Source organism: Protopterus annectens, chromosome 9.part0 (assembly GCF_019279795.1).
Source record: "Protopterus annectens isolate FY-2018-M chromosome 9.part0, PAN1.0, whole genome shotgun sequence".
NCBI lineage: Eukaryota > Metazoa > Chordata > Ceratodontiformes > Protopteridae > Protopterus > Protopterus annectens.
The window spans coordinates 1,775,869,148-1,775,896,966 of NC_056743.1; the positions used below are offsets into that span (position 1 = coordinate 1,775,869,148).

At 41.6% G+C, this 27,819-nt stretch overlaps 1 protein-coding gene across 7 annotated transcripts in view; it reads left to right on the forward strand.

Moving 5' to 3' along the window:
* The window catches only part of LOC122812252 (TLC domain-containing protein 4-like), a 1,080,923-nt gene extending 1,072,291 nt beyond the window's left edge, over positions 1–8,632 (forward strand). For all 7 annotated transcript variants that reach the window (XM_044084636.1, XM_044084635.1, XM_044084640.1 and 4 more), the window contains one exon: positions 5,839–8,632. In XM_044084636.1, the coding sequence (XP_043940571.1) occupies positions 5,839–6,142 (304 nt within the window). In that variant the 3' untranslated portion in view covers positions 6,143–8,632. The remainder of the gene's footprint in view (positions 1–5,838) is intronic.
* Positions 8,633–27,819: the final 19,187 nt, after the last annotated feature.

The following is a 27,819-nucleotide window of genomic DNA, read 5'->3' on the forward strand; positions in this document are numbered from 1 at the left end:
ATATGGATAAAATGATGAGGTTCATCCGTACTCAGATCCAGATGGGGGTCTTGCCAGCCCCCTCTCCCTCAGGAGGGGGGAGCTTGCTTCCTTTTTTGCAGCTGATATCACCTTTTCCAATCCATCCAACAGGTTTGGAGTATTCACATCCGAGGATGGCTTTAGTCAGGGGGTTGGCGCCGACATTACCTGCTTCCTCGATGCCGACAGCTGCCTGGAGAGTGTCGGATCCGAGCCACTCTCGGAGCTGGAGCTTGGGTGTTGGATCTGAGGGAGTGGAACTTTTTTTCATCGGCTCCGCCTTTGTCGGGCCGAGTTCCCTCCCTCAGAGCTCTGTCCACTTCAGGCCCGGCTCCGATTCTCACGTCAGACCCAGGGAGACCGGCCTCCTTATTGGTTTCTCAGGAGGTTTGCGCTCCTTCGACCTTCAGTGTAGTAGAAAGGGTTCTCTCTGCTGGATTGTGACCCCTTACTGCCACCTCGGACTCCACTCAGACCCCCTCAGCTCTTGCTACGGTCCCAGTCATTTTACCAGAGGGACAGCCCGTGCTCGAGGAGCCCCAGATGGTTCCCCCTGAGGAACAAGTGGCTTACGAGTTACCCACGGAGAGCCCCACTGGAGAGGTGCCTCGCTAGCATATGTGCAAGAGGATGCAGTCAGGGGATGATTGTCCTTGCATCTAGTGGTATTGGAGTCCATAACATCAGACCGCTGGGTGCTTCAGATCATATCCAGAGGATACTCTATCCCCTTTGTGGGTCCCCCCAAATCTCCCAGACACCTCCCGGATGTACCACCTATGCAATGGGAGGCAGCAGCACAGGAAATTTCCAAGCTACTAGAAAAACGAGCCATCAAAACCGTCCCCCAAGATCAGTCTGGATCGGGTTTCTACTCCAGGTTTTTTTTGGTGCCAAAGAAAACGGGGAACTTAAGGCCCATTCTGGACCTTTCTACCTTGAACATGTCAGTTGCCAAAGAGAAGTTCCAGATGGTCACATTACAGTCCATCGTGCCATACCTGCAAGAGAGCGACTGGATGTGCTCGTTAGACCTCTAGGATGCTTACTATTACATAAAAATGCACAGAAGCTCCAGGAGTCCATCATTACCAATTTTGAGCCCTACCCTTTGGTCTCACCACAGCGCCCAGGGTGTTTACCAAAGTGATAGTGGCTCACCTGAGGCTTCAGGGGATTCAGGTCTATCCATACCTGGACGACTGGATCCTCACTGCTCCCACCAAGCATCTACTCTCCCAAACCAGGGATTATTTCCTGACTCTTGCCCTGCATTTGGGGATGACAATCATTGCATCCAAATCACTCCTAGATCCTGTACAGGTGATAGACTACATTGGTGCCAGGATAGATACACTTCACTGGAAAATCTTCCTGACCTCAGAGAGAGTACAAAATTTGAGGATGCATGTCTCCCTGATCTACCACTCTCATCTCCCCACAACAGAATCAGTATTGAGGGCCTTAGGCTCGATGCTGGCGACCATAACTCTTCTCTCGTGTGCCTGGTTACACATGAGAATTGTACAGTGGATTCTAGCTGTACAATGGTCCCTGTTGGAACTGCCATTGGCATATCCAATTCAACTCAGTCGAGTCTGTCAGTCGTCCCTCATATGGTGGATGTGTTCTCCGGACATTTTGGAGGGACGACCCTTTGTTCCAGCCCTGGCACAAGCCACAGTGACCACGGACGCCTCCCAACTCAGGTGGGGTGGGTGCATTGTTCGGGCAGGACATTCCAAGGCCTGTGGTCCCCTGTAGAGACCAGCTTGCACATAAATGTCCTAGAGATGAGGGCGGTACTTGTAGCGTTGCAGGCCCTTCATGCCTTTCTTCCTCTGGGAACGATTGCAATTCAGTCAGACAACATGTCAGTGGTCTGGTATATCAACAAACAGGGAGGGGCCAGATCTTAGCCCCTTTTTTGTGGGGCCATGAGAGTGTGGGAATGGGTGATCTCCACCGGTCGCGTTCTCATTGCAACACACATTCCGGGGTGGTTCAACATTCTAGCGGACAGGCTAAGTCAGACCATTCTGATGCCTTACGAGTGGTCTCTGAATCTTTCAGTAGCAGAACAGGTCTTCCGCGAGTGGGGTCAACCTTGCTGCGATCTCTTCGCATCTCCTTCCAATGCGAAGGGCAGTGATTTTTTTCGCTTTGAACTCCCTGCCGAGGGAGTCCCCCAGAGACGCTCTAGTTCATGCTTGGCCTCCCGGTCTTCTGTATGCTTACCCGCCAGTACCTCTTATTCCGAGGTTTCTGCAGAAAGCTCGTCGACTGGGGAGCAAAGTGATCCTCATTGCCCCATTTTGGCCTCGCCAGGTATGGTTTCCTTTCCTTTGGTCTCACCTTCTGGCTCCGCCTTGGATCCCGGATCTCATTCAGGATCTAATTTCACACCTCTCGGGGGTGCTTCTTCTAAATCTGGACAATTTGAAGCTCACAGCTTGGCTGCTCCAGTTCCCGTGATTGCTAGGACTCCTGGACTATCCTCCTCAGTTAGATCTATTTTGGTGACTGCTCATAAGTCTTCGACCAGGAAGATTTATCTCAGCGAGTGGAAACGTTTTTCCTTTTGGGCCTCTCAAAGGAGTTTAGACCCTTTCACGGCTCCTATTTCTGCCATTCTTGATTTTCTAGCTGATATTTTTTAGCTCGGAGCTAGTTCTTCTACTGTCAAGGGTCACTTGGCTGCCATCTCTCATTTTCATGTGGGCAAGAATTCTGCCTCTTTAGCCTCTTCCAGACTGTGTAAAGCCTTTATTAAAGGCACCATTTTGTTACGTCCCCTGGTCAAAGCTCCTGTTCCCCCATGGGACCTTACTGTGGTGCTTCAAGCTTTGGTCTGTCTGCCTTTTGAGCCTGCTGCAACAGCAGATCTGAAATATTTATCTTGGAAAATGGCTTTTCTGGTAGATATTACCTCTGCCAAAAGGGTTTCAGAATTACAGGCCTTATCCATCAAAGTTCCTTACATGATTTTTCACAAAGATAGGGTTTCCCTTCGAACCAATCCACCCTTTCTTCCTAAGATGGCATCATCAGTCAATATCAATCAGACCATCAGTTTGCCTGTGTTTTGTCTAATTTTTTTAACAAGATGGAATACAAACTCCACCTGTTGGATGTTCATAGACAGTTACGATTCTATTTACACAGGACTAAAAATTTCCGTAAATATGATCAATTGTTTGTATCTTTCTATAAACCCATCTCCAACGTCAATATTGCTAGACTGATTTCTTCATGCATCCTTCAGGTCTGTAAGAACAGAGGCATATCTCCTCCAGGTCAGGTGAAAGTTTATTCCACTAGGTACATGGCTATGTCTGCGGCGTTTTGGTCTAGAGTGTCTTTTGATGATATTTGTTCTGCAGCTACTTGGTCCTCATCTCATACATTTATTTCTCATTACAAATTGGATTTGACTTCCAGAAAAAGAGCATCCTTTAGTTCCACTGTGCTCCGGAATATTTTTCCATGAGGGCCTCCCAGGAGTTTAGTAGCTGGGGCTCTGTCCCACAGGTTGAAGACTAAATGAAGTAAACTACTTCAGATAAAGAAGTTATGTACTCACCATAAAGTTCCATCTGAGCAGTTCTACTTCATTTGTCTTCAACCGTCCCTCCCTCCTTCCCCTGGACCTTGGCATATGAACAGCCTACGGGCTGCAGTTATAGGTCACAAGTATTTTTTCAGGTCGGGTTATCAGTATCGGGTTCACAAACTTGATCTGGGGTTGGAAGGTAGTGGAGGTGTATTATATGTAAGAGAAGGAGCTGGGACCTCGGAGCAGATGCTAGTAAAAGTTGCAGACTCAGATCCAATACGGATCCGTATCCCACAGGTTAGTTGGAACGCTATGGTGAGTACATAACTTCTTTTTATCAGCAATTGATCTTGCTGTGGGAATAGAACTCACAGCCTTCTGCACCAAAGGTGAGTGTGCTACCTGTTGCACCACTGATGCTGTATTGTCAGGGCAACTCCTTACTTCTTCTGAGGAAGTTACTCTCTGGATAAGTTTATCAAGACCTTATGGTGTCTTGCAAAGAAGAAAATGGGTTTTGATCCTTTTGGAAATGTACTTCATTCACAGCCTCTTCTTATGTCATGTCCATTAACAATAGACATTCTTACAGAAAAGGGCAATTGGGTATAAAGAATCTGTGCCTCCTGTGCGGCCCCTGCCAAGTCTTCAGGAGACAGTCTTCACTGGGGGCTGTCATAGCTGTCTGACTGTCCTGTAGCACTGTACGTGAGAAGCCAGTTTTTGTGTACTGTCGACAAGGACAATTGGGTTCTAGATGTAGTGTAATGCAGCTACATCTTGGAACCCTTGAGATATTACCCATTAGAAGCTCTTTTAAAAGACCAGTCAGTCTTCACAGTGCTTCTGGATATATGCAATGCCTACACATCAAAGAGGCTGAAGAGCGTATGTCTCCATCAGTAAAAGAAATTTGGTTTTGTTACCATCTCTCCCATATTCTGGAGAGAATGTAGAAGGGTTGCATTCTATTCTGGAGCTGAGCAATTTCAGCATTCAGTTTGGGCGCCTCAAGATCAGAATGGTTACCGTTCAATGAGCTTTGCTTCTGCTGCAGTACAGGGCCTGAAGAGCATTACTAGACTAGGTAGATACCTGCTGCCACATCAGTCTCTGCAATCCTTAAATGAAACTGCTTCAAATTTTCTTTGAGTCAGCCTTGTCTTTAGTAAAGGCAGTTGCCTTTTGGCTATAGAGTGTTCATCAGTGGGCGTTCTTTAAACTAGTCCATTTGTCTTCTCGTTTTCTTTTTTAACAGAATTTAGAATAGTGAATGAAGACTTTTTATGTGCTCAACTTGCATCACAAACTTAACATTTTTTTTATTTTTATTTATTTATCTTTGTTCTCTTTTGTTGCTGAATGTCAGCTGCTGGTGTGCCTCTCTTCAATCTCAAATTGAAGGAACCACCAGATCTCCCTGATCTGACCCTGACCACTCTGTGTCTTTTGGTCAGAGGGGAGATATGAGCATTCTAGCACAGCACCATATATGCTGCTGTTGGTGTTTTTCTATTATTTCCTATCTATGACCCCCCCACAAGTGCTTTGTAAACTAGGGCCAATACCCCCACCTCACCAATGAAGGCAGTCATTCTGGACTTGTAAATTTGTCCTTTGTTATTTAACAGAATACCTAACCACTGTCCATTTCTCTGTGGGAGAGCTGTGAAATGAACTGTTAAGCTCAGTCATTTACATTTTCCATTACTGCAATTGTATGGTACATGAATTGAGTCAGATTATTACTTGGCTGTAAAAAAAATACGTTTTGAATGGAAAAAAGAAAGTATTGCTTGGGTTCTGAGTTATGTAGTTTGGGTTTGTTATATTCTAAATAATTTTTGGAGCAAGTTATGGTTCTGTATTTTTTTAAATCCCAATAATTAAACTTTATGCTAACGTATTTGGTCTAGGACCTTAATATTTGAGACGCATAGCCCATTACTGAAAAAAAATCCTTTATTTCCTCTAGTAGAAATCATGTCGTTAGACTTCCAAAATTCCTGAGCTCTTTTATACTGTTAAATGCTCAGAGCTGCTTGATTCTATGAAGACTCCCCCACACACACAGCTTTTACTTAAATGCATGAAACAAAAACTCTTGAGAGCTCAAAACTGTTGCCAAGGAAAGCAAATTAAACTTTATATATTGTGAAATGACTTGGTCTTGTGTGACAGGTATGTGCTATTAGAAACAGGAGATTCTAAAGCAGTATGCCATGTAACTTTTCTTCTCTTTTTATTTACTTTTCTTGTAGATGGTTCTTCGATGCAGTGTGTTTCCCACGGTCTTCCAGGCCAGTACTTTGTAATGGTGTCGCTATGACAGTAGTGTTCTTCCTGGTTCGAATTGCAGTCATTCCAACATATTATGCACGCGTCTTCTCTACTTTTGGGACAGAAGCCTTTGAGAAGCTAGGAACTGGCCCTCAGGTGGCATGGATTGTATCTAGTTTGAGTCTAGAAGTCTTAAACATTATCTGGATGTACAAAATCTTCAGGGGTTGCTACAAAGCTCTAGTACGAGCCAAGAAAATTCAAGACAGTAACCATTTGAAATGAAGAGAGCCAAGAATTCAATCTGAACCTTATTTTTTTAGAGGAGGAAACCATAAATAAGGACACAAATATTCCTCTGAAGTGCTGTTTAGTTTTCTCATAAAATGAGGTAAAACAGGCTAAAATATCCTGCAGGGGCAAATTTTTGAAATAATGTTTTTTAAAGTATTCCATCCACCAGATTAAGCATGTGGAAGAATTAACCTAGTTCTGCGTAGGCATTACCCGAAGTGCTCCTGTTTGCCCACTCTTGAACTAGCATGCACCACTGCAGAATATATACCAGTACCTCAGATTTGCAGACTGACGTACCTCAGTTGTACAGTTCCAAATACCTCACCATGCAGTGAAAGATTGAAGAAAGCTGTATTTGTGTTTTTAACCTGCATCATTGTGTTTCTAAAAATGTGTCTCTCTACATGACCTCCAATCGGTTGATCGTATACTTTTACATATTTTGTGAAGTCTTCAGACTGGAGGCACAGTGTCTTTCTGTTATATTCTTTTAAGCCATGAAAATTCACAATGCCACTGAAAATATGGACTGTTTTATTTTATGATACTTCATCTACTATGGTTATTATCAATTATTTTCTTCTGCTCTGACAGGATAATAATGAAATACAGTAAGCCATAAGCATTTATTATCCCTTTCATTGTTCAGAAGCCAAACATGGTGGTTCCTTTTTATCAGTTTGTGATGGTACTAGAAAGCATCCATTTAGAGATTTTTGGGAGAGATCACAGTGACTTCACTCTCTTGGATACTTCAACACACTGAAATGAAGCTATTTTACTTCTGTTCAGAACTTATGTTAGCATAAAAACTGCGTATTACCTGTCCATGTTTTGCAAATTGAAGAGAATGCTGCCAGACATTTTGCCAGTATGTTAGAATGCTCAATAGCAATGGTTTCCATTGACTTGTTTGGGATTAGTGCTGTGTTTCTGAGTGATGTGCTTGATTGCATATTTGTCTTACTGAAAGCAGCCCAAATAGATATAGAATTTTCATGGACCCCCTTCTTTTGAGATGCTTAAATTGTCAAATGTTGGCAGAGCACGTGTGGCACTGCAGTTGCACACAGTGTATATACCATTCGCATGCTGCTGCAGGTGAGAGGTCAAAGGTCATAGTGAAATGCTTTTGAGCTCATCACTTGGCTGCCATTATTACTAATTGGTCACCACCTGCATCACCTTTTGTCTGAATGAGTTGAGCTACAAAGTGTGCCACCATGGAAGGTGGAGGGAGAGGGGTCAGTGAAAAAAATGAGTTGGAGCAGTATGTTTCACATATCCAGGTATTACTACAGATCAGGGTTATCTTTCTGTAAGAGAACTTGATGTGCAATGAAAGGTTAAGGCACTGGGAGCTGCAGTTATGTTTTTTTTTCTTCTTAGAATTGTCATTCATTACATGTTGTTGGATTTCCTAAGCCTGGTAAAGCACTGTGACTCCTAATACCTGTTTTCTAGCCAAATTGTTGAAGGTTGAGGGACTTGATTGCAGAATACCCCACAGTACCATTCAAAGGCCTTCTTGGCATGTAACTTAGAAAGACATCTGGCCTTACTCTTTAGGCTTTGCTCTCAGGCATAAGTACAGTGTCCATACCCTGTATATAATTTAGCAGCAACATATAAGCATGGCTTGGTATAAAGGAGCCCACCATCTGGCAGTCACCTATAGCTCCCATACTTAAGAAAATGTTCTCAGGTATACTAATTGATAGTCTTGTATCAAGTTTGTAATCCATTGATAGGGGTCTAGTGGGTGAGTTTAATTCTCTGGTTTTATTTTTTATAATTATTTGTTGAGAGGTCTAACTAATAAGGATAACAAATAAGAGTAGGTAGGAAAACTGCCTTCACAGTGTTACTACAGCTTTGAAGATTGCCATCCATTGATGGGTTTGGGCCTTGAATTTCAAGTTTGTACTGTATAAGTTAGAAAGTGAGTGCTAAAGTTCATACTTTTTTGATTCGTTTAGACAGGTTCTTGAGTTTTTTTTAACTACAAAGAGTATTTTGTTTATAGAAAGCAAAGAGGACCTCAGCATAGGAGCTTATGTCCCTGTGCGTCTTCATATATTGACCTGAGACCAGCATGACAGCATTTGCTTTTTTCCCCATGGCATTGTGGTATTGCCTTCATAACTGTACACAGTGTTAATCTGTACACGGCTGTTAAAGAATGCATGAGTGTGGCATGAGGATTATGGTGGGGCATTGGTGTACTATACCGTCTGTACTTTATAATACTAAATGATTGGATTTATTTTAATACAGTAGAATGCAACCAAATCATAATGATTTGTTTAACTAATTAGCACAAAGTAGCACACCAGTTTTTTGAATTAGTTATTTTCAGATCAGCAGTATTCGGAGTGAAGAGAATATGCAGCAACAATGAAACACTTGCAGCTGTAATAAAAGGCACAACCAACAAGCAGTCATATTCTAAAATAAATGCAAGTTGTGTCAAAATAACCATCAGCTAACTGAACTTCTTGACACGATAAGAACAATCCCTAGACGAGTTGTATTTGAAATAAGTAATACATATGCATTTAAAGAAGGATCCTTGGCTGGGAACGTGGGAGTCGTGTGTCATTGCTCTGACATAAATTGCAAAATACAAAGTTGTTCTGGACTTGAAATATTCCTGAAAAACATTTGGAATTAAGCATAATAATTAAGCTTACATATTTGTGTTTTTTAAATAGGGCACCTACAACTGATGCAGACATTTTAGAAGAAAAAATGATTGACTGGTTTCCATATATTCAACACATATGGAGCAGAAGCTCAACATGTACTGTGTAGTGTGTCGATAATGATGAGGTCATAGTGCAAACTGTGCAGTTTGGTTTTGTAAAGCTAAAGACAATCAAGGGAGAAATGAAGAAAAAGATGGTGAACATTTGGAATGTATGATGTGGAACAAACATCAGTCAATTACATTTAGTGATAGAAGATAAACAAACACCAAGCTGCCAGGTATAAAAAAAAATGTTTTCAAGATGCATAGTAATATTAAGTGATCAGGTGTGTGTGTGTGTGTGTGTGTGTGTGTGTGTGTGTGTGTGTGTGTGTGTGTGTGTGTGTGTGTGTGTGGCATTGCACTTGGCTCTTAAAGGTACTGTGTGTGTGTGTGTGTGTGTGTGTGTGTGTGTGTGTGTGTGTGTGTGTGTGTGTGTGTGTGTTCTACAACCCTCCCTCTGAGAAATATTGTCAAGCATCTTGTTGGTACTTTGACTATGCTGTGCAAAGGTATGCCACATGAACTCCCATGTCATATTAGTGACATTAAATAAACAGCATCTAAGTCTGTCTTTGAGGTAATCTAATGGGTTATCCAAATCAGGTCTTTTTAAAAGTGCTTAGGCCAGATGGCAACTTTTAGTTCTGTCATTCATTGCTGTGCTTTTGCACCATCAGGTGTGTTACTGTGTACTTTTGATTGTAAGTACTTTGATGTGTTTTTCAGGTATATTTATGAGTAGTAGAGATATAGATGCTTTTCTGGTTTCCTCCTTTTCATCTCCATAGATTGGTAAGAACTCTGTTCTGGAAGTTGGCTTTGTTGATTTTTTTTGTAGATGCCTCTTGTTTTCCTCAGGACTTGGTGTTCACTCATTTCTACAAGGTAGGACCTGGGGGAAGCAAAGTCACCTCTAGCTGTACCACAGTTTTTGGAAATGCTGTAATGTCATAATGTCTGCTGGGAGCAAACATGTTTGTCCTCTGGATCTTCTCTCGTAGTACTTAATCGGTCATTGTTGTGCAGGGTGCCATTTATCTTTTAGATGTGGTCTGTTTTTTTGGGGGGAGGGCTATAGTCGCATCAGCAGGGTGGGCAACCCTGCTTTTAGTCTTCATCCCAGGAGTGTTTGGGCACATGATCACCCCACCAGTTGCAATGGCATGTTGTAGTGCTGCAGCAGTGCTGGGCTCCAGTCCTCTTTTCATCCAGGGCACATTTTTTTCATATTTATTGTATAGTTAAATTGGTCTGCTGCACATGTCCATTACCCGTGGATATTCTGAGTTTATGTTCATTTGGCAGAATTCCCTTTAAGCCACAAAATGGTGAAACTGGCGTCTCTCAAACCCTTCATTTGTAATAAGATTCACTAGGATACTACAACATGAGAAGAATTCCTTTAGAGTCATCACAGTACTTGTGGATTTATCATTCCACTTGACCACTTCCTACTAGTAAGAGCAGTAGGCCGTACAAATGAGATATTCCATTTCTCTGAAATGGAAAAGGTCAGCTGGTATTTGTGACCATGGTTTCTCTGGAATCTCATGTTTCACATGTTCATGCCTTTTCTAGTCTTCACATGGAGTTGTGGGCTCAGATCAGACTTCTAATACCATATAAAGTCTACAACCCAAAGCCCAGCAGTTGTTATGCTCAGGCATGCAGTAGTAAAGATTCAGAACACAAAAGGTAAGGTTACAGGCATCTTTACTGCAGGAAGGTTCCCAGGTGATTGTTCATAATGAAGCATACCTGTGCCTTTGTTGGCATTCATTATGCTCAGCTCATAAAGGAACCACGTATCCAGTATGTATTTTTGCTTCTATCAGCATTAAATATATTCCAAATAGAGAGTGAGCTCATCTTACTGTAAACCTCAGTACGTATTTTGTAGAGTCTTAGAATTAAGCAGAAAGTTGAAAAGTAAAGGGCTGAGGGCCAGAAAAGCATGTAAAAAAATGAATGGCACAGAATGCAATTTGAGATGGATTTCACTGACAAGAAAAATATGGTACAAGCACATCAGGTGCTTTTTAAACATCATGCGTCATGTTGGAGAATGTCAAAACATAAGGTGTTGTACAGCTTGCTGCCGAGCGGATATGCAAGACCCATGTGCAAGACCTGTAACTGTAAGTCCTGCAACTTTGTAAAGCAAAACTGCTGTTTTCAATATAGTTAATTTTAATACACTTTCTGCATTTTGGAAATATAAGTAGTTAATAAATACAAACATGCTTGTTCTTTCTAACAATAAGAAGTGTGACAATAATGATTTCTGGTCATGGATATTTGTTGCTTGTAAATTAGGTTTATCAAGGTTGGGCATTGCATTATTTGCACATACTAGATATTTGGCCAGTTAACAAATATGCTTAAAAATAAAATTATGAATGGCAGAGTTGTAGTTTCTTTGCAAAAGTTGAACTATACAAACAATGTAGATGTCTGACCTCCATGCTAATAGTACGCCATTACCTAGGGTGATACGTATGCCTGGGAGTTGGCATAATGGTTAAACTGTTTACCTCACAGACACAAGGTTGAGAGTTTGATTCTCACCTTTGTAAGAGACGTTGGTCAAGCTAGCCTAGTACTTAACCTATGAACATATGCACAGGTGCTGATTTGCAGTTGGCCGTTATGGTTACTGGCTGATATTTTATAGAGACCCATGACAGGTTAAAGCCAGCCCTGGCTAAAAATTTGGTATTATGCCCAGATATTTTTATGTTTTTTCTCAGCCGCACTGTGAGTATCATTTGTAATTTACTCATCGCTTTAGTTGTGTAGACTTGTAAGAGGTGTTTCACAGGGGTCCCCTTCAGAAACCCGAAAGCTCACTTACCCGACTTTCAAAAGACCAAGATGAAAAAAACAAAACTCCAGAAGACCGACTGCTCAGAACCACTTGGCCAGCATGTTGACCTTTGCCCCTTACCTCCACGGTAGAGGGATTTCGGAGTTAGTATATTTAGTTGGGGGGTGGGGAGACACTGCCCCACATAGGTGGGTTTTCTTTGCTTCAGTTTTAGTTTGTTTGCTGGGTTGGCCAAGCAGTTACTTACCTGTAGTGAAATTTCGGTGTTCCAAGCAGCTGGTCTTCTGGAGTTTTGTTTTTTTCTATTTCTTCTGAAAGTCGAGTAAGTGAGCTTTCGGGTTTGTGAAGTAGACCCGTTTCACAGACACTGCAAAAGGTGTAATCCTGTTTAAGAGCTTTCATTCAACCTTAAAAATCAATTCTTTCTTATGTTTAGAGTAATAGTAAGTTTGATTAATATATCGGACAATGGATGTGCTCTCAGAGTGCAGAGACATTATCTCAAGTGAAGAATAATTACTGGAATATGTTATCACACAGAATGAAATAAGCATATTTTTGCTTATCAGTATAAATAGTTAGTCATGCATCCACTGGAAAGTGGTTGGAAGACAGTTTTACCCCATAAGGCTTTATATCTGTTTAGAACGGCAGTAACTAGGAACATGTATTACTGAAATCCTAGAGAAGTATTAGGTGACTTTTCAAAACTTCTACCTGCTTACCCAGAAGGTGACAAATTTCCCCACAGTGGAATTTGGACGAAAATGATTAGATGTAGGAGTTACATCCGTGATGCACAGTTTACATTGCAGAATTGTTTAATTTGGGGCTGAGTGCAGCTGTGGTTTTATAATGTAGGGAAAAATGTGCTTGGAAGACAGCACCAGAAGTGCATAACATCTGCTTTAACAGTTTTAGAATTAAGGTTTCATAGCTACAGTGAAGCATGTGCCTCTCCCAGTATGCTCACACTTTTGAGAAGACATTAGCTGTTGGATTTACCTCTTTGAGTAAAAGTAGCAGATACATGTAACTGGACCGGAATAATTTGCTTCATTTCTAATGGCAAATAACTGTGCAGAGCTTAGTGATCACATGTAAGGGAACTTGCGGTATCAGGATGGTACAAAACGAGCATGTGATCCTGTATGTTTCCCTCTCTGTCAGGTGGTACACACACTTAGTAAGTGGAAGAAGGTAGTCTGACATCTCAGGTATCTGCTGTTATTATTTATATCTTTGTGCATTCTAGGACATAATGTTGATATCTAAACTGACGTGTAAGTGTTAAATAATAATGCTGATAACACTAAGTGTAAGCTGCACTCACTGTCTTTATATGAAAGACAACCAAATTTATACTGTCTAGAAGATGACGGAGTGTTACTGACTCTTCAGAGACACAAGATGGGAAATTTCTTAGCAGCGTATGGTTATATTTTTTACTTGGCAGTACAAAAATAAACTCCACCAGTGAGAAGTACTTGTTTCCTGCTTATTATCAGAATTAACAATTTGTTACTGTAAAATCGTAGTTGATATTTCTGTTTCCCGTCATTAACAAATGACCTGGCAGATGCACCCGATTAAGATATATAAATAAGATGTTTTCATTTCAATGCCTTTTTGCAATGTTACATTACATAAGGCAAATGGACGTTTCTAGCTTAATAAATCAAGTATTAGTGATCTAGACTTGTTTTTCTAAGCTGAAAACCTCCATTTACCTTATGTACTGTCACCTTGCTGGTGGTTACTGGTTCTTTTTTGGTGACTTTTAGCTTTGTTATTGTGATTATTTTTGCAGTATTAACCTTTTAAGGTTTCATAGTTCTCCTTCCATGTTGTGTATCTATCCGTCTATCTGTTTTTTTTACAGGATTAGCAGCTCACATGATGACTGTCCCTTTGAAAATCAAAGTGAATAGTAGCTTGATCTTGTTTGATAATCCATTTCCAGTGCAACAGGCCTAAATATTCAGGTTGCTTTCTTCCATTGATTTGTGAATTGATGTAGCTTAAATCTTGTTCTTATCCACAGATCCTTCCAGTCAGACACATCTGGCCCATGCATCCATGATGCATTCTGTGACGTTTTGTGACTTACCAGCTCTTGTGCCCTCGGGTCTAGATCCAGGTAGTCTTGCTAGAAGTTTTATCTACACCCAAAACACAGAAGTATTAGGACTCGGGAGCAGAAGGAAAACAGAAATAAATACCTTTATTTTGTTCAGTGTTTTACCAGTGAAGTGTAGATGCCAAGGATTGTACACCTTTAGCATATCTATATTTGTACATTACATTCATATGCATGACACATGGGTGTAAATCCTGATAGTTAACATTTCCCAGATGGGCAGATGTGTTTTTTTTTAAATTACAGCAATAAAATGCTATTTAGTATGAAGATACATTCAAGAGCAGCTCCAGTACATTTACTAGGACTAATATTTGTTGCAGGAGTAGCATATTAGGGCTTTGGACTTTAAAATAATGCTTCAATTTCCTGCCAGGGTATTAAAGAGGTAGAAGACTGTGTTTATAGATGTTTTTCTTCTTCTAATATTAAATTAAGCAAAAAAATATTAATCACATCAGAAAATGCAGATTGTTTGTAAGGTACTCATGGCTTCCAGCAAAGGGATTGTGTTAATAAAGTGTTTCCATCTCTGGCATTAGTACAAAGCTCATTAGCAAAACCCTAATAAGTGAAGGTATCCGACAAAAGAGGCCACAGAGTTTAAGAAAGGCATACAGTTATAAACATGCTTGCTACCTGGTCTGCCTAGTTTTCCTACCTAGTGGATACATTGCTTTTCTTTTTTTACCAGCAGGAGGACATGCTATAAGCTAGTCACTTAGTCGCCATGAGGATGTAGCATACAAAAGCATTTTGTTGTTATGTAAACCTCTGTATGAAATCTGACACTTTACTTGATGCCATTTAAATGGCTGTTACTGTGAAAAGATACCTGAATGAGGGCCAAGTACACATTTAAAACTGCATATTTTACTAAACCTGTTTCTAAGGATACTTTTGTCTGTATGTACTCAGAATGCATAAATATTAAATGCTGCAAAAGATAAAAAACTTAGAGGACCAGCCAAAATGATCTTTTTGATGTGTATTAGATGTACTGTATGTGTAGCCCATGCATTCTTGAATTATCTCAGTGTTTATTTTCCCTCTCCTACCTCCCCACACCTGACTGTCAGCTGCCACCTGCTCCTCTCCTAATTCACCAAGTCTTCTGGACCCACCTTATCACAACACGATCCACATCTAGGACTCTTGACTAGATCAAGGACGCTGATGCAGAGTCATACTGGTGATGGGGAGTTTGCCCTAACCCTCTCCACCTTGTAGCAGTGTTGTGAGCTCCACAATGGCTCCCTTTAGGGGATGTACGCACACTTCCTTGTTTGAGCAGCCTCCTGGCAAAGTGGTATACTCCTGCAGTGTGGCACTCATCAGGTTAATACTGCTATTACAGTGTGTCTGAGGCACTTCTGTCTCCATGGCTTTGCAAGCTGGTATCGGCCATTCACTCTTATTCTCCCTCGTCTGAGTTTTCCAGTGCCTCTAGTTGATCATGAATTTGGAACATAGTCATGGCTTTATCCCACAGTCACATGGTGATTACAGCAAATTAGGTCACTGTTTTTGGCCCTGTAGCTTATTCAGGAAGGTTGTTTTAATCATTCGCTTCCCTTTCAGTGAAATATAGGCTGCTACCTTGCATCTTCCCTGAGATTTTCATGTTGCACCTTCATAGGATCATAGGAGGTTACAAGGATATTGACCCAGAAATCATTTCAAGCTTAGCCATTTATCCCAATGTAATACCATAGATACTCTAGTCAATACCCAGGATTGTAATTTTTAATGACTGCCCATGTCCAGGAGGGTTGTGGGTGCTATCTCTGGTAAGAATTTATGGTTCCCCATCCACTCGTCCAGGTTCCTTTTGAACAGTGTCATAGAGGTACTCTGCTTCACATGAATTAGCAGCCTATTCCAAAGATGCGGCAGTCGCTGGGAGATCAATCTGTCCCTCCGGCATGTGCTATTCAAGTTGCAGGCCATATTTAGGTCTCTGGAATGGGTAGCTCTAGTCCTGTTTGATTTATGGATGCACAGCAAATTCATTAGATTTGGGTTGGAGACTGCACTGTATGCCAGGCATAAGTTTCCCCTAAGAAGTCTATACGATATTGTGTATAGTGACAGGGACTTTGGTCAGTCTGTGTAAGACACATGCTGGAGTCCCTCTGAGGTCTCTCCAATTGCTGTAGGTACTTTGTATGGTACATGCCAAAAGGGGCATTATACTCAATTATGGGCCTGATTAGTGACTAGTTTAGAGGGATTATAACCTCCTTTGCTCTGGAGGTGATGCCTTTCCTAATCAAGTGTGCTACATAAAAAGCCTTCCTTACTACAGTAGACAAATGGTGGTCAACGTTAAGGTCGCAATCTGTGATGCCAGATCTCTTACCACTTCATAGGTACATAGGTTATTGTTGTTAATTTGATAGTGTGAAGGGACATTGTTTTTACCGAAGGGAATGATGATGCATTTCTTAGCATTCAGTTTGAGACCGTGACTAAGACACCAGTCGTTGGTCTGCGTAAAACCCTCCTGAAGTATACTGACATAATTTGGGAATTCCGTAATTGCACCCAGTTTGAAGTTATCCGCAGACGTGGACAGCCACAGCCCCTTAGTTTTGGCCTGAACTTCTGTGAAGTATATACCAAACAGTAGGCAGCCCAGCACTGACCCTTGTGCCACCCCGCTGGTGACAGTCTGCTGGTTGATGTGGAGTCACCCGCTTTGATAGTGTGTGATCGGTTTGTGAGCCAGGTGGCAACCCATCTTACAACATAGGGTTTACATTCAGTTTGCTAAGTTTATTGGTAATGCCCGAGTGTGAGATTGGGTCAAAGGCCTTTGCCAAGTCAAGGTATGCTGTGTGCACAGATTTGCCCTCGTCAATGGCCCTGGACACATTTTCAAATAAATCCACCAGGTGTAACAGGCAGGATCTGCCCTTGACGAAGCCAAATTGGGTCAGATCCAGGGTTTGGAGTTACTTTACTTATGAGGTCCATGATGATGCATTCCATGGCTTTACAAATGAGGCTGGTCAGACTTATGACTAGAACTCCCTGGGTCTGTTGCTAAGCCACCTTTGTTGAGGGGAATAAATGTTGCTGTTCTCCATTTTGCAGGACCATAGCCTGTGGTTAGGCTGTGATTGAAAAGGATACTTAATGGTGATGGTAATTCATGTTTTAGTTTGTTTAGCCTGGGATGCTGTCTGGTCCCATAAAGGCTGTGTCTTTTGCTTTAGACAAGGCTTTAATGACCCGCTGTTCGGATATGTGGGGTGGGGGGGTTGGGGGCAAGGTTTATGATAAGTTTAGAGGAGATAAGGGAGTGAGATTTTCACCAAATCTGCCCACTACCAGGTTTGCTATCTCTGTGGGATCAGTGTGTGTGATACTATTAGTCACTAGATCGGCATATGCTTGGGTCCTACCTTTTAAGCTGTGTATGTAGCTGTAAAAGGCCTTATGATCATCCTGTGATTGCTAAGTTTTCTCAAAGTTACTCGTAGAGGATTTGACATGTTGTCTTATTTGCCTGTTGAGGCTGAAGAGGGTGCTTTTCCATTGTTGGGGCCTCACCTTAGTTTTCTTGGCAGGTATTTATTTATTTATGGGCAGATTGGTGCAGCGGATCCATTTCAGCTATAGCCTATGGAATACGATAAAGATAAGATAAGTAGTTATGAGGCTGACATAAAAGTAGTAATTCAGAGTAGAATGATAGCCTGAAAAAGATTCCATTGCAGTGCTCTGATTGATATAACAATCACAAACTCATACAGCAAAATATCAATCCAAATAGACTAAAAACACACACACACAAGCGGTACAAAAATTCCTGAAAGGTCTACAGAGGCAGGTGAGGTTTGCTAGAAATGTGTTTCCAGTTAAGTCGCAGTACTATTCATGAGTTTTTTAAAGGCAGTGAATCACAAAGGAAGGAGGAAGAGATTTGGTAGTTATTCAGAAAGAGTGAGGTAGTAGAAAAGATTCAGGGTTAAGTTAACATATGATGAACAGGTAGAAGGCGTACTCTCAACTTACAGACATTGAAAATAGGTGTGAGGGCACTTGAAAAGTAGACACAGACAGACAAAAATCTGGACACCCAATTAACACAAAATTTGAATCCTATTAACACATAGCTCCTCCCACTTCTCGAAGGACTGTGGGATACTACTCAGAAGTACAGGTTTAGAAAACTGAAAAAATGAGAGTGAGTAAAATATAAGTGTATTACAGAAGACGGAGTGTAAAATCTGTAGACTTTTATAAATGATGCAAAACTATGTTATGCAATGATTTATTATGGTTTCCGAAAAAGGGAGATGCAATATATGGGTCCTCTTTCTTTAAATTGTTAGTTACACTAGTATTTTGGACATGTAGTCTGGTTTCCTGTGTACTAAACTGCTTCAGAAGTGTGTGCGTGGTGTTCAGAAAACATGCAAAGTTGTAAATCAGTGGCACACAATGTCCGGCCCCAGGGGCAAGTCCAGCCCTCGATGCAACACCATCCAGCCCTCAGAGAGTAACCAAAATTTTTTTTAAAAAGTGAAAAAAATGCTATGCCTTACTCCAGTCACGCAAACTTTCCAGCACATGCTTGCTTACCTAATTGACTGCAGTTGTGCACACCTCTAATTTTAGCTGCTGAAGTAACTATTCTTTGTTGTTTATAACTTGTAGTCTGTAAACAGTAGTAACTTTCTGCAAGAGTTTGTAATAAGTCATGGCTGCAAGCCAGAATAAAGTTAAATGCAAAAGTTGCTGTAGAAAACAGGCAATTTCATGACTGCTGCCTTAAGTAAAAATGCCAGTCACCTGTTCCCATTTTTAATTCATAATGACTTACTATGTTTTGAGGTGGCTCGCAGATGCATTAAGAATTTGTGTAGTGGCCCTCCCCAAAGGTTGTGCACCACTGTTGTAAGTTAAGCTTGAAAATTAGAGTGCACCTCCAAAAATAGATACATGGGAAGGGAAAAATCATGTCTGAAAATAGAACGTTCCTCCAAAATAGGTACAGTTGAGAGGCCTGTTAGAGAAGGTTCTTAAGTTAATTAAATATGGCTTGAGTGACTGCAGGTAATGTAAAAGAAACTGTAGTAGTGCCACCCTACATAGAAACACAGAGATTCAGTTAGCATAAATATAAAACAAGTGAAACACCACACAGTCAATCAGAATATCAACTTATTAGCCATCATAAAATGATTAACAGTTAAGTAACAGAAAAATCATAGTACATATCTTGTTAGCTAACAAAGAAACCCCCACTGATAGTTAAAAAAAAATCACAGTATCTATATATATATATATATATATATATATATATATATATATATATTTTTTTTTAGGTAACAAAGCAACCCTCATCTTGTAGGGCTTTAGCTAATAAAACAAAGTACCAGGTTTCAGACTGTCATACTGTTTGCCGAAGAAGTTTGAATATTAATTTGTCCTCCTCATGTTCCTTATGATTCAGACAAAATTTTCAGTAATTTTATTTTCTTATTGTCCACACTTCCACATTTTACTGTAGTTATGTTGCAGTATTTTATCTTGGTGGTGAAGGATACTGTTTTCTTGATTTCCGAACAGTCTTTGCAGTGTTAAAATAAACCTTTAAACAAATAATAATACCCTTGTGTTAACCAGATAGCCCCCACTGGACACACAACACAGTTTCAGGGTTGACCCAGAAGCACTGTGATTAAGTGACTTGCTCAAGGTCACACAGCAGACAAATGAGGACTGAGACAATCAAACCCTGTACCACAGGAATCCTGTATCACAGAATCTACTGCTTACAACCTTAAACCTCTTTGCCAACTGCTTTCAGTAATACAGGACTCTCCAAGAAGTATACATTGTAAATATGTGTTAGAGATAATTTTGCTGTAATTTTACACACCTTATACTACAGACTGCATCATTTTACTCAATGAAGTAAATAAAAACGGAAAGAGAATTTGCATCACTGTTGCTGATTAAAAAGTGTTTTGGTACCGATTTTTAAGAATAAGGGTGATGTGCAGAGCTGTAGTTACTACAGAGGGATTAAACTGATCAGTCACAGCATGAAGTTATGGGAAAGAGTAGTGGAAGCTAGGTTAAGAAGGGAGGTGATGATTAGTGATCAGCAGTATGGCTCCATGCCAGGAAAGAGCACTACAGATGTGATGTTTGCTCTGAGAGTGTTGATGGAGAAGTACAGAGAAGGTCAGAAGGAGTTGCATTGTGTCTTTGTGGATTTAGAGAAAGAATATGACAGGGTGCCTAGTGAAGAGTTGTGGTATTGTATGAGGAAGTCGGGAGTGTCAGAGAAGTATGTAAGAGTGGTACAGGATATGTACGAGGGTAGTGTGACAGTGGTGAGGTTTGCGGTGGGAGTGACGGATGCGTTTAAGGTGGAGGTGGAGTTACATCAAGGATCAGCTCTGAGCCCTTTCTTATTTGCAATGGTGATGGACAGGTTGACAGATGAGATCAGACAGGAGTCCCCGTGGACTATGATGTTTGCAGATGACATTGTGATCTGTAGTGAGATTAAGGAACAGGTGGAGGAGACCCTGGAGAGGTGGAGATATGCTCTAGAGAAAAGAGGAATGAAGGTTAGCAGGACTAAGACAGAATATATGTGTGTGAATGAGACAGAGGATAGAGGAATGGTGAGGATGTAGGGAGTAGAGGTGGCGAAGGTGAATGAGTTTAAGTACTTGGGAGCAACAGTTCAGAGTAATGGTGAGTGTGGAAGAGAGGTGAAGACGAGAGTACAGGCAGGATGGAGTGGGTGGAGAAGAGTGTCAGGAGTGATTTGTGACAGACGAGTACCAGTAAGAGTGAAAGGGAAGGTCTACAAGAGGGTAGTGAGACCAGCTAAGTTATATGGGTTGGAGACAGTGGCACTGACAAAAAGGCAGGAGTCAGAGCTTGACGTGGCAGAGTTGAAGATGTTTAAGATTTGCACTGGGTGTGACGAGGATGGACAGGATTAGGAATAAGTATATTAGAGGGTCAGCCCAGGTTGGAAGGTTTGAAGACAAAGCCAAAGAGTCAGGATTATGTTGATTTGGACATGTGCTGAGGAGGGATGCAGAGTATATTGGGAAAAATATGCTAAGGATGAAGCTGCCAGGTAACAGGAAAAGAGGAAGGCCTAAGATAAGGTTTATGGATGTGGTGAGAGAGGACGTGCAGGTGGTTGGTGTGACAGAGCAAGATGTAGAGGACAGGAAGAAATGGAAACAGTTGATCTGCTGTGGCGACCCCTGACGGGAGCAGCCAAAAGAAGAAGTTGCTGATAAACATATATTTTACAAAACTGGTCTCCCACTTTATGCAGAAGGTCATTCTTATATACTGGAATTTGATACAGTGACATGAATAAAAGGAATCATTATAAAAGCAGCATTCTGAATGCACTTCAAACATCAATAAAATATCAGGGTTGGTTTATATAAAGAAATACGTATGACTGTTATGCGCAATGAAAGCTTCAAGTGCACTTTTTGTCAGCAGCACCCTTAGGTTCTTCAAAGGTCTGTTAAGATAATTTAATTGATGAAAACAGGAATAGCAGAAGGTCACTGGTAAACGGTTCACAAAACCACAAGTTAATAAATAAAAAAGTTTAATTTTTTACATTACAACTTCACTTCATCAGCTCCTTTTTGTAGAATAATTTAATTGATCTTTCTTGTTATTTACAAAATTACACTAAGAAAATCAGAATGATTTTAAGTATGAATGGATCTAAAGATTATATAACATGAAAGTAATTCTTATTTGAGAATGTCAGTAGCAGAATCCTATATTTTTGCTTGTCAGCAAATTAAAATGTGAACTGACCTGACTTTAACCTTCTTTTTCTTATCTCCGAAAGTAAGCTTAAACATTTTATTCTAAGCCCCTTATATTTATTTATCTCTGAGTTCAGCCTTCAGCAAATATCTCTAATTCCAGGCAAACATTTTGTCAACAGGACACACCTTTTTCAGTTTACATAAAACACACATTTCAGATTTCTTATTCTCTAGAAACATTTCATTAACAGTAACATTTTAGATTTGCTTTATGCACACAATTTATATGTCTTATCTCCTATAACCATTTCATTCACAATATGAAGAAAACATCAGGCTTTAGACTAGTCTTATCAATAGTAATTTGAGCAGTATAGACAGTAACATAAAACATAAACGGTGGTTGTAAATTTCAGAGGAATATGAAGGATCAGGAGCATATTTTAATTTAATAATATATAGGCATCAAATGTATAAGACCATTATTCTCCAAGCTTGAACACTGCCCTTTCTACATGAGAGAAAACAGTGTGTGTGTTTGCATTTGTGTGTATTTGAATATTAGTTCATGCCTTTAACCTATAGAGCTTTGACTATGAGTTAGAACTTTGCAAGTGTAGCTTCAACTATGCTTTTAAAATGGCTGCAAGTAGCAAAGTTATGAATGTTAGTAGGAAGTGAGTCATAGAGATTAGTTACGAGAATTGAGAAAAGATGATCAGTCATTGCTGGATTAACAGCAGGTCTTAAACAGTGGAGCATTGCTAGCTGGAGATTGAAGTTCATATAGTGTGATGCATGTAGCCAGCCTGTAGCTTAGGGGGACTGGGACTGTCATTATAAAGTGCATTATGAGTTAGGCATAGAAGAAAGAGATCTGCATCAAAAGTATAGCTAGGATAAGGTGAAAGGGGCAGCAATCTTGGATGCTAGGTGTTAGGGGACATAATTGGTGGCTGCTGAATGTCATGAATAAAGCATTGAAGCACACCATATGTGGTATTCTGACCTGTAACTGTAGTAAATCAGTTGTTAGCAAGTAGTTGCTACACTTTCCTTTTTTTGGTCCTGAATTTAGAGAGAGGTCTTTTTTTTCTGCACAACTTAGAGTTGAGGAGTGACAGATTGGGAACTGCCTCAGGTACTACAGAAGCAAGCTAACTTACTGTCTTGCATTCAATCTTATTTTTTTTCAGCCGAAACAAATTTATTAAAATATCAAAGCCATCCAGTCAGCGATATATAAATAGAAGTGTGAACAAGCAGCACAAAAACATCCAAACCAAATTTACACTATGTCATTTAATAACGAAGAAAAGGATTCAGAAAAAAGAAAGTTTTATTTATTTATTAATTGTATTTGTTGACTGGGAGAGTCTGACTCAGCAGAAATGTACCCTTTTCAGTGAAGGCTTGGGGAGAAAAGCTCCAGAAAATTGTACAAGTTACACACATTAAGCAAGTATATATAATGCTTGCTTAATTTGTGTAAGCAATTATATATAATACTCCATTAGTTGGGTACATTACAAAGTTACAGGTCATTACATTTAACAAGCAATAATGAAACACAGATAGTAAGGTCAAGAGCAAAAGGTCAACACAATAATTATGGCAGGCAGTAATCCGGCAAGAATGTAAAATGGGGAGGTTGTACAGTTGGGTAGATGTTTAGAAATCACATCAGGAGAGAGCTGTATACTAAGGTAGGATATTAATCGTGTTTAATCTGGAGTGTCACAAGATCATAACCAATTATTCTTGATATATAGATTTAGCTTAGCTTAAAAAAAAAGATTTAGGTTGCTAATTTGTCTCAGCTCAAGTGGGATGTTATTCCATGCTCTTAATACATGGCTGGAGTATAGATTGTCTCCTGCCATGTTATTTGATGTAGAAGCTGTAAGCAGTTCATCACCAGACTGTCAAGTTCTGTTTGATAAGTAGGGGAGAATAAGAGGGTTGAGCCTGTGGCATTGTTCTGGTTTTTGGAGTGTTTTGTGGTCTGTCACCAGTTGTGAATAACAATAACATCACTGACAAGTCTTAACCCATTAAGGTGAGTTCATTTTAACCAATAAGATGCTCCATTACTCATTCTAAGCCTTCATGCCAGTACAGTTGGATAACCATAATGACAGTTTTGAAATAAAGTTTGAAACTGCATAACCCATTCCTCCAGAGGCAATTTCCAATTTTAAAAAGGAAGGAAAGCAGTGTAAAAGACACAGTTCTGACCCAGATCATTGACATTCTGGCTAGGTTAAAGAGTAACCATTGGAGTCTGAAGAGCCCAAACTAAAAATCATGTTGTGGTAGCATGTGCTTCCTAAGGACTCTTTGAATTCTATGTAACATTAAGACAGATACTCTTAGCTCTAGGGCAGCCCCAGACCAAATGCACATAGTTTCATACTCTCTTTCATTAGTCCTCTATAATAGAGCTGCCCAGGGGTTATAATGCCAAGTATAGAGCAATTTTACAAGAGACCCTACCTAACAGTAGCCACCTACTGTCCATAACTTGGCAGTTACATAAAGCCTAGCCCATTCTTTACATAAAGAAGGAGGTAACATTTCATGCCACTTTGGGACTAGAAAAAAATTAGTTTAAAATGATGACCTCCTTCTTGTGCGTTATGCACAGCAGATATGTACTCTGACTTAGTATAGGGGATACCCTGACTTGGGACTGTATACAATGCCAAATAAGCAGAAATGTAACTAGAGGTATTGCCACCAATGCACCTGATGGAAGTCCGTCCTTAAGTTGATTAGTTATTTCCAACAGCTGATCCTATGGTATCACCCACAAATCCTTAACATATAAAATCACATAGAAATCTAATTATTCCACCAATTTTTCCATTCTATCTTAATAAACAAATCATTCTAGATGAGTGACCCAAATCACACATTTCTTGTTAATAAGACAAAGACTGTAACAAAGATCTAAACCCTCTGGGTCCCATAAGTTGGAAGAGGGAGTCTTGAGCACACCACAGTCCAGTAATTTTCAAAGACAATGTTTGAATGTTAGTCAAGAAGGATATTATGTGCACCTATCTCTTGAGTATTGCCAGCCAGTCAGTGCAAACCCATAACCAAAAATAGTGGGTAGTTCAAGCCCAAACCCTTCCCATATATTTGGTAAGAATAGATCTGAAGTAGTTAACTTCATTCTTTCTGCACATATGGGTATTCAGATCCGAGCCAGCAAAAACTTTTCAAGCATCAGCTCCAAGCTCCTCCCCTACCTATATTACACCACTTCCTCCTATCTAGCCCCAGATCTCGTTTGCCGCTCTATGAGTAAGCATTGTGGTCTCTGAGCTCTAAGCAAGGTGGTACGGTGTTTTGGACTTAGTGTAGTTGGGTGTAAATACCTTTCCCTTTTTTCCTCCCCTTCTTCGCGTTTGGTCGTTGTGTTAGTAACAAAAAAAAAAAAAAAAATTAGTGTTTGTGTAGTACTGTTTTGTAGTCTGGTTTCCCTCCTAGGCCCATTCCCTTGTTAAGTGTGTGTGTGGGCTGTTAGGGTTTTTACTGTTCTCCACTATGGCTGAACAGCCTAAGGTTCTTTTTAAGAAATGCAGAGTGTGGTCATAAGCCCTCACCAGCCGATGGCCACACTCTGTGTGTTCTTTGTTTAGGAGTCACCCATCTGTCTGCTTCCTGCGACATTTGTTCAGACTTTAACCCTAGGGCACTTAAGGATCATTGGGCTAAGCTTGTGGCTAAGGGTCTGCTACCAGCTTCTGCCCTGGAGTCTACCTTGGTTTCCTCTCCAGCCAGTGACACTGTGCAGGCAGGGACTCAACCTCCCGCCAGGCCTGCTTCATCGGATTCATCCCAGAGAGGTAGGGACAGAAGAGAGAAGGAGAAGCGCCACAAAGAGAGGGATAGGCCCAGAAAAAGATCACCGGACAGGGAGTCCCTCTCCAGCCCCTCTTCAAAGGCTCCCAGGTCTATTCTCCTCGGCTCTGCTCTCCCTGTTTCTCACCGGAGCCGAGGCATTCCCCTCAGATCCGGCCCAGACCCGAGTCGGTCGCTTCCTCCAGGTCAACTTGGAGTGTCTCCGAAATTGATATGGACAGGATGATGAGGAGGTTCATCCTGAACCAGATTCAGATGGGGCCTTACCAGGGCCCTCTCCCATGGGAGAGGTCCTTCTACAACTATGGTCCACCCAGTTTCTCCTTCCCCGATCTGACCCGACGCTTCGGGGTTCTTGGGTCCGAGACCTTTCGGAGCTGTTGGGTTGGCGCTGATGGTTCTCGTTTCCTCAATGCCGGCCGTCACCTTGAGTTCCTCAGATCCAATCTCAGATCCAGGAGACTCTTGGAGCCGTAGTCGGGGAGTCAGACCCGAGGGTCCAGATCTTTCTCTTTCGGATCCCATCCTCGGTGCCCAGACTACCCTGCCGTTGGCTCCAATCCCTGCTTCGGATCCCGAGGAGATTCTCATCCTTACGAGCTACGGAGGTGTGCTCTCCATCGGCATTCGGGGCAGTGGAAAGGGTTCTCTCCCAGGGGTTGAGGCCACAGCTCACCTACTCGGATCCTACCCAGACCCCTCTGATTTTGGATTCTGCTCCCATTACCCTGTCTCAGGGACAGCCCGTGCCAAAGCAACCCCAGTTTGTTCCCCTCAGGGAACCCCCGGAGGCTTACGAATTTTTTTCAGAGAGTCCCACTGGAGAGGAACCTCGTAAGTGCAAGTATAAGAGGAGGCACTTGGAGTCCCCTGAATCCATTACCACTGATACGGACTTGGATGAAGGAGAGGGTTCCTCCAAATCACCTACCAAGGACGTCTCGTTCGGAGACATTATGGAGATAGTCTGCCAAAGAGGAGGTTGGTCAGCCCCCAAACCCTCTGCGGATGAGTCCGTATTCCTGGAGGCCTTTGATGCGGGCCCATCTACTTCCTGGGTCTCCCCTCCAGCTGACCTTTTGGTGGACCTCATCACCACTAGGGCATGGAAGGATCCTGACACCGTAGAGCTTATACCCAAAAGGCCAGACAAAATTCTTTCCCCGCCATCAGACAGGCAAGCCTGGTCCAAGGGAGCCCCGGTAGATGCTTTGGTGTTTGCAGCTGCCACAAAGAAGGACCTGGTACAGGAGAGTTCCTTGGTTCATCCACCAGACAAGGAGTCCAGGTTGATGGATCGTTTTGGGAACCCCATGTACTCGTCAGCGACATTTTCTATCCGTGCGCTGAATTACTTGGCACGTCATCCAACTGCAGCGAGACCTTATATCGGAACTAACTGAGTCGTCCCCGGAGTCTCTGTCGCAACAGGACAAGCAGTCCTTTACTGCGAAGATGACTACACTGAAATCAATGACTAATACCTCTATGCATCTCCTCTCTCATGCTGCGGAGGGAGCCGCTAGAACTGCTGGTACAGGCGTTGCCTTGAGGTGACATGCCTGGATCAGGCTGTATCAATTTGCGGACCCCTTTAAGGCGTCTTTCATCAATGCCCCTTTCGATGGAGCATCCCTCTTTGGGAAGACTGTACGTGACGCACTAACCCAGAGTGAGAAGGATGGAAAGACTTTGTCAGCCATCGGAATCCGCTTCTCTAACCCCCAGAGGTCCTACTCCAGGAACCAAAAAGGGCAAAAGAAGATGTGGTTCTGAAAATCTCAGTCCTTTCATGACACTCAGGAATATTCGTCCCCCAGAGGCAGAGGGGGACAAGACCAACGCCCACCCAGAGGCAGAGGGGGTCCCAGAAACTTTGGGTCTAGGGAACCTTTTTCCGACAGACCCGCACAGCAACCCTGAGGGGTTGTCTGGCTGCTCTACTCTGGAGGCAGTCGGGGGAAAATTTTCCTTACATCCAGCGACATGGGAGTCCATTACTGCAGACCGCTGGGTGTTAAACATCATATCCAGAGGATACTCTATTCCCTTCATTTCATGCCCCATAACTCCAGCACACCTTCCAGATGTTCCACCCGCTCAGAGGGAGGCTGCAGCATTGGAGGATTCAAAGCTGCTACAAAAACGAGCCATCAAGCCGGTCCCCCCAGATCAATCCGGATCAGGCATCTACTCCAGGTTCTTTTTAGTGCCAAAGAAGACAGGGGACTTCAGGCCCATTCTGGACCTGTCTATCCTCAACCTGTCGGTAGAGAAACAAAAATT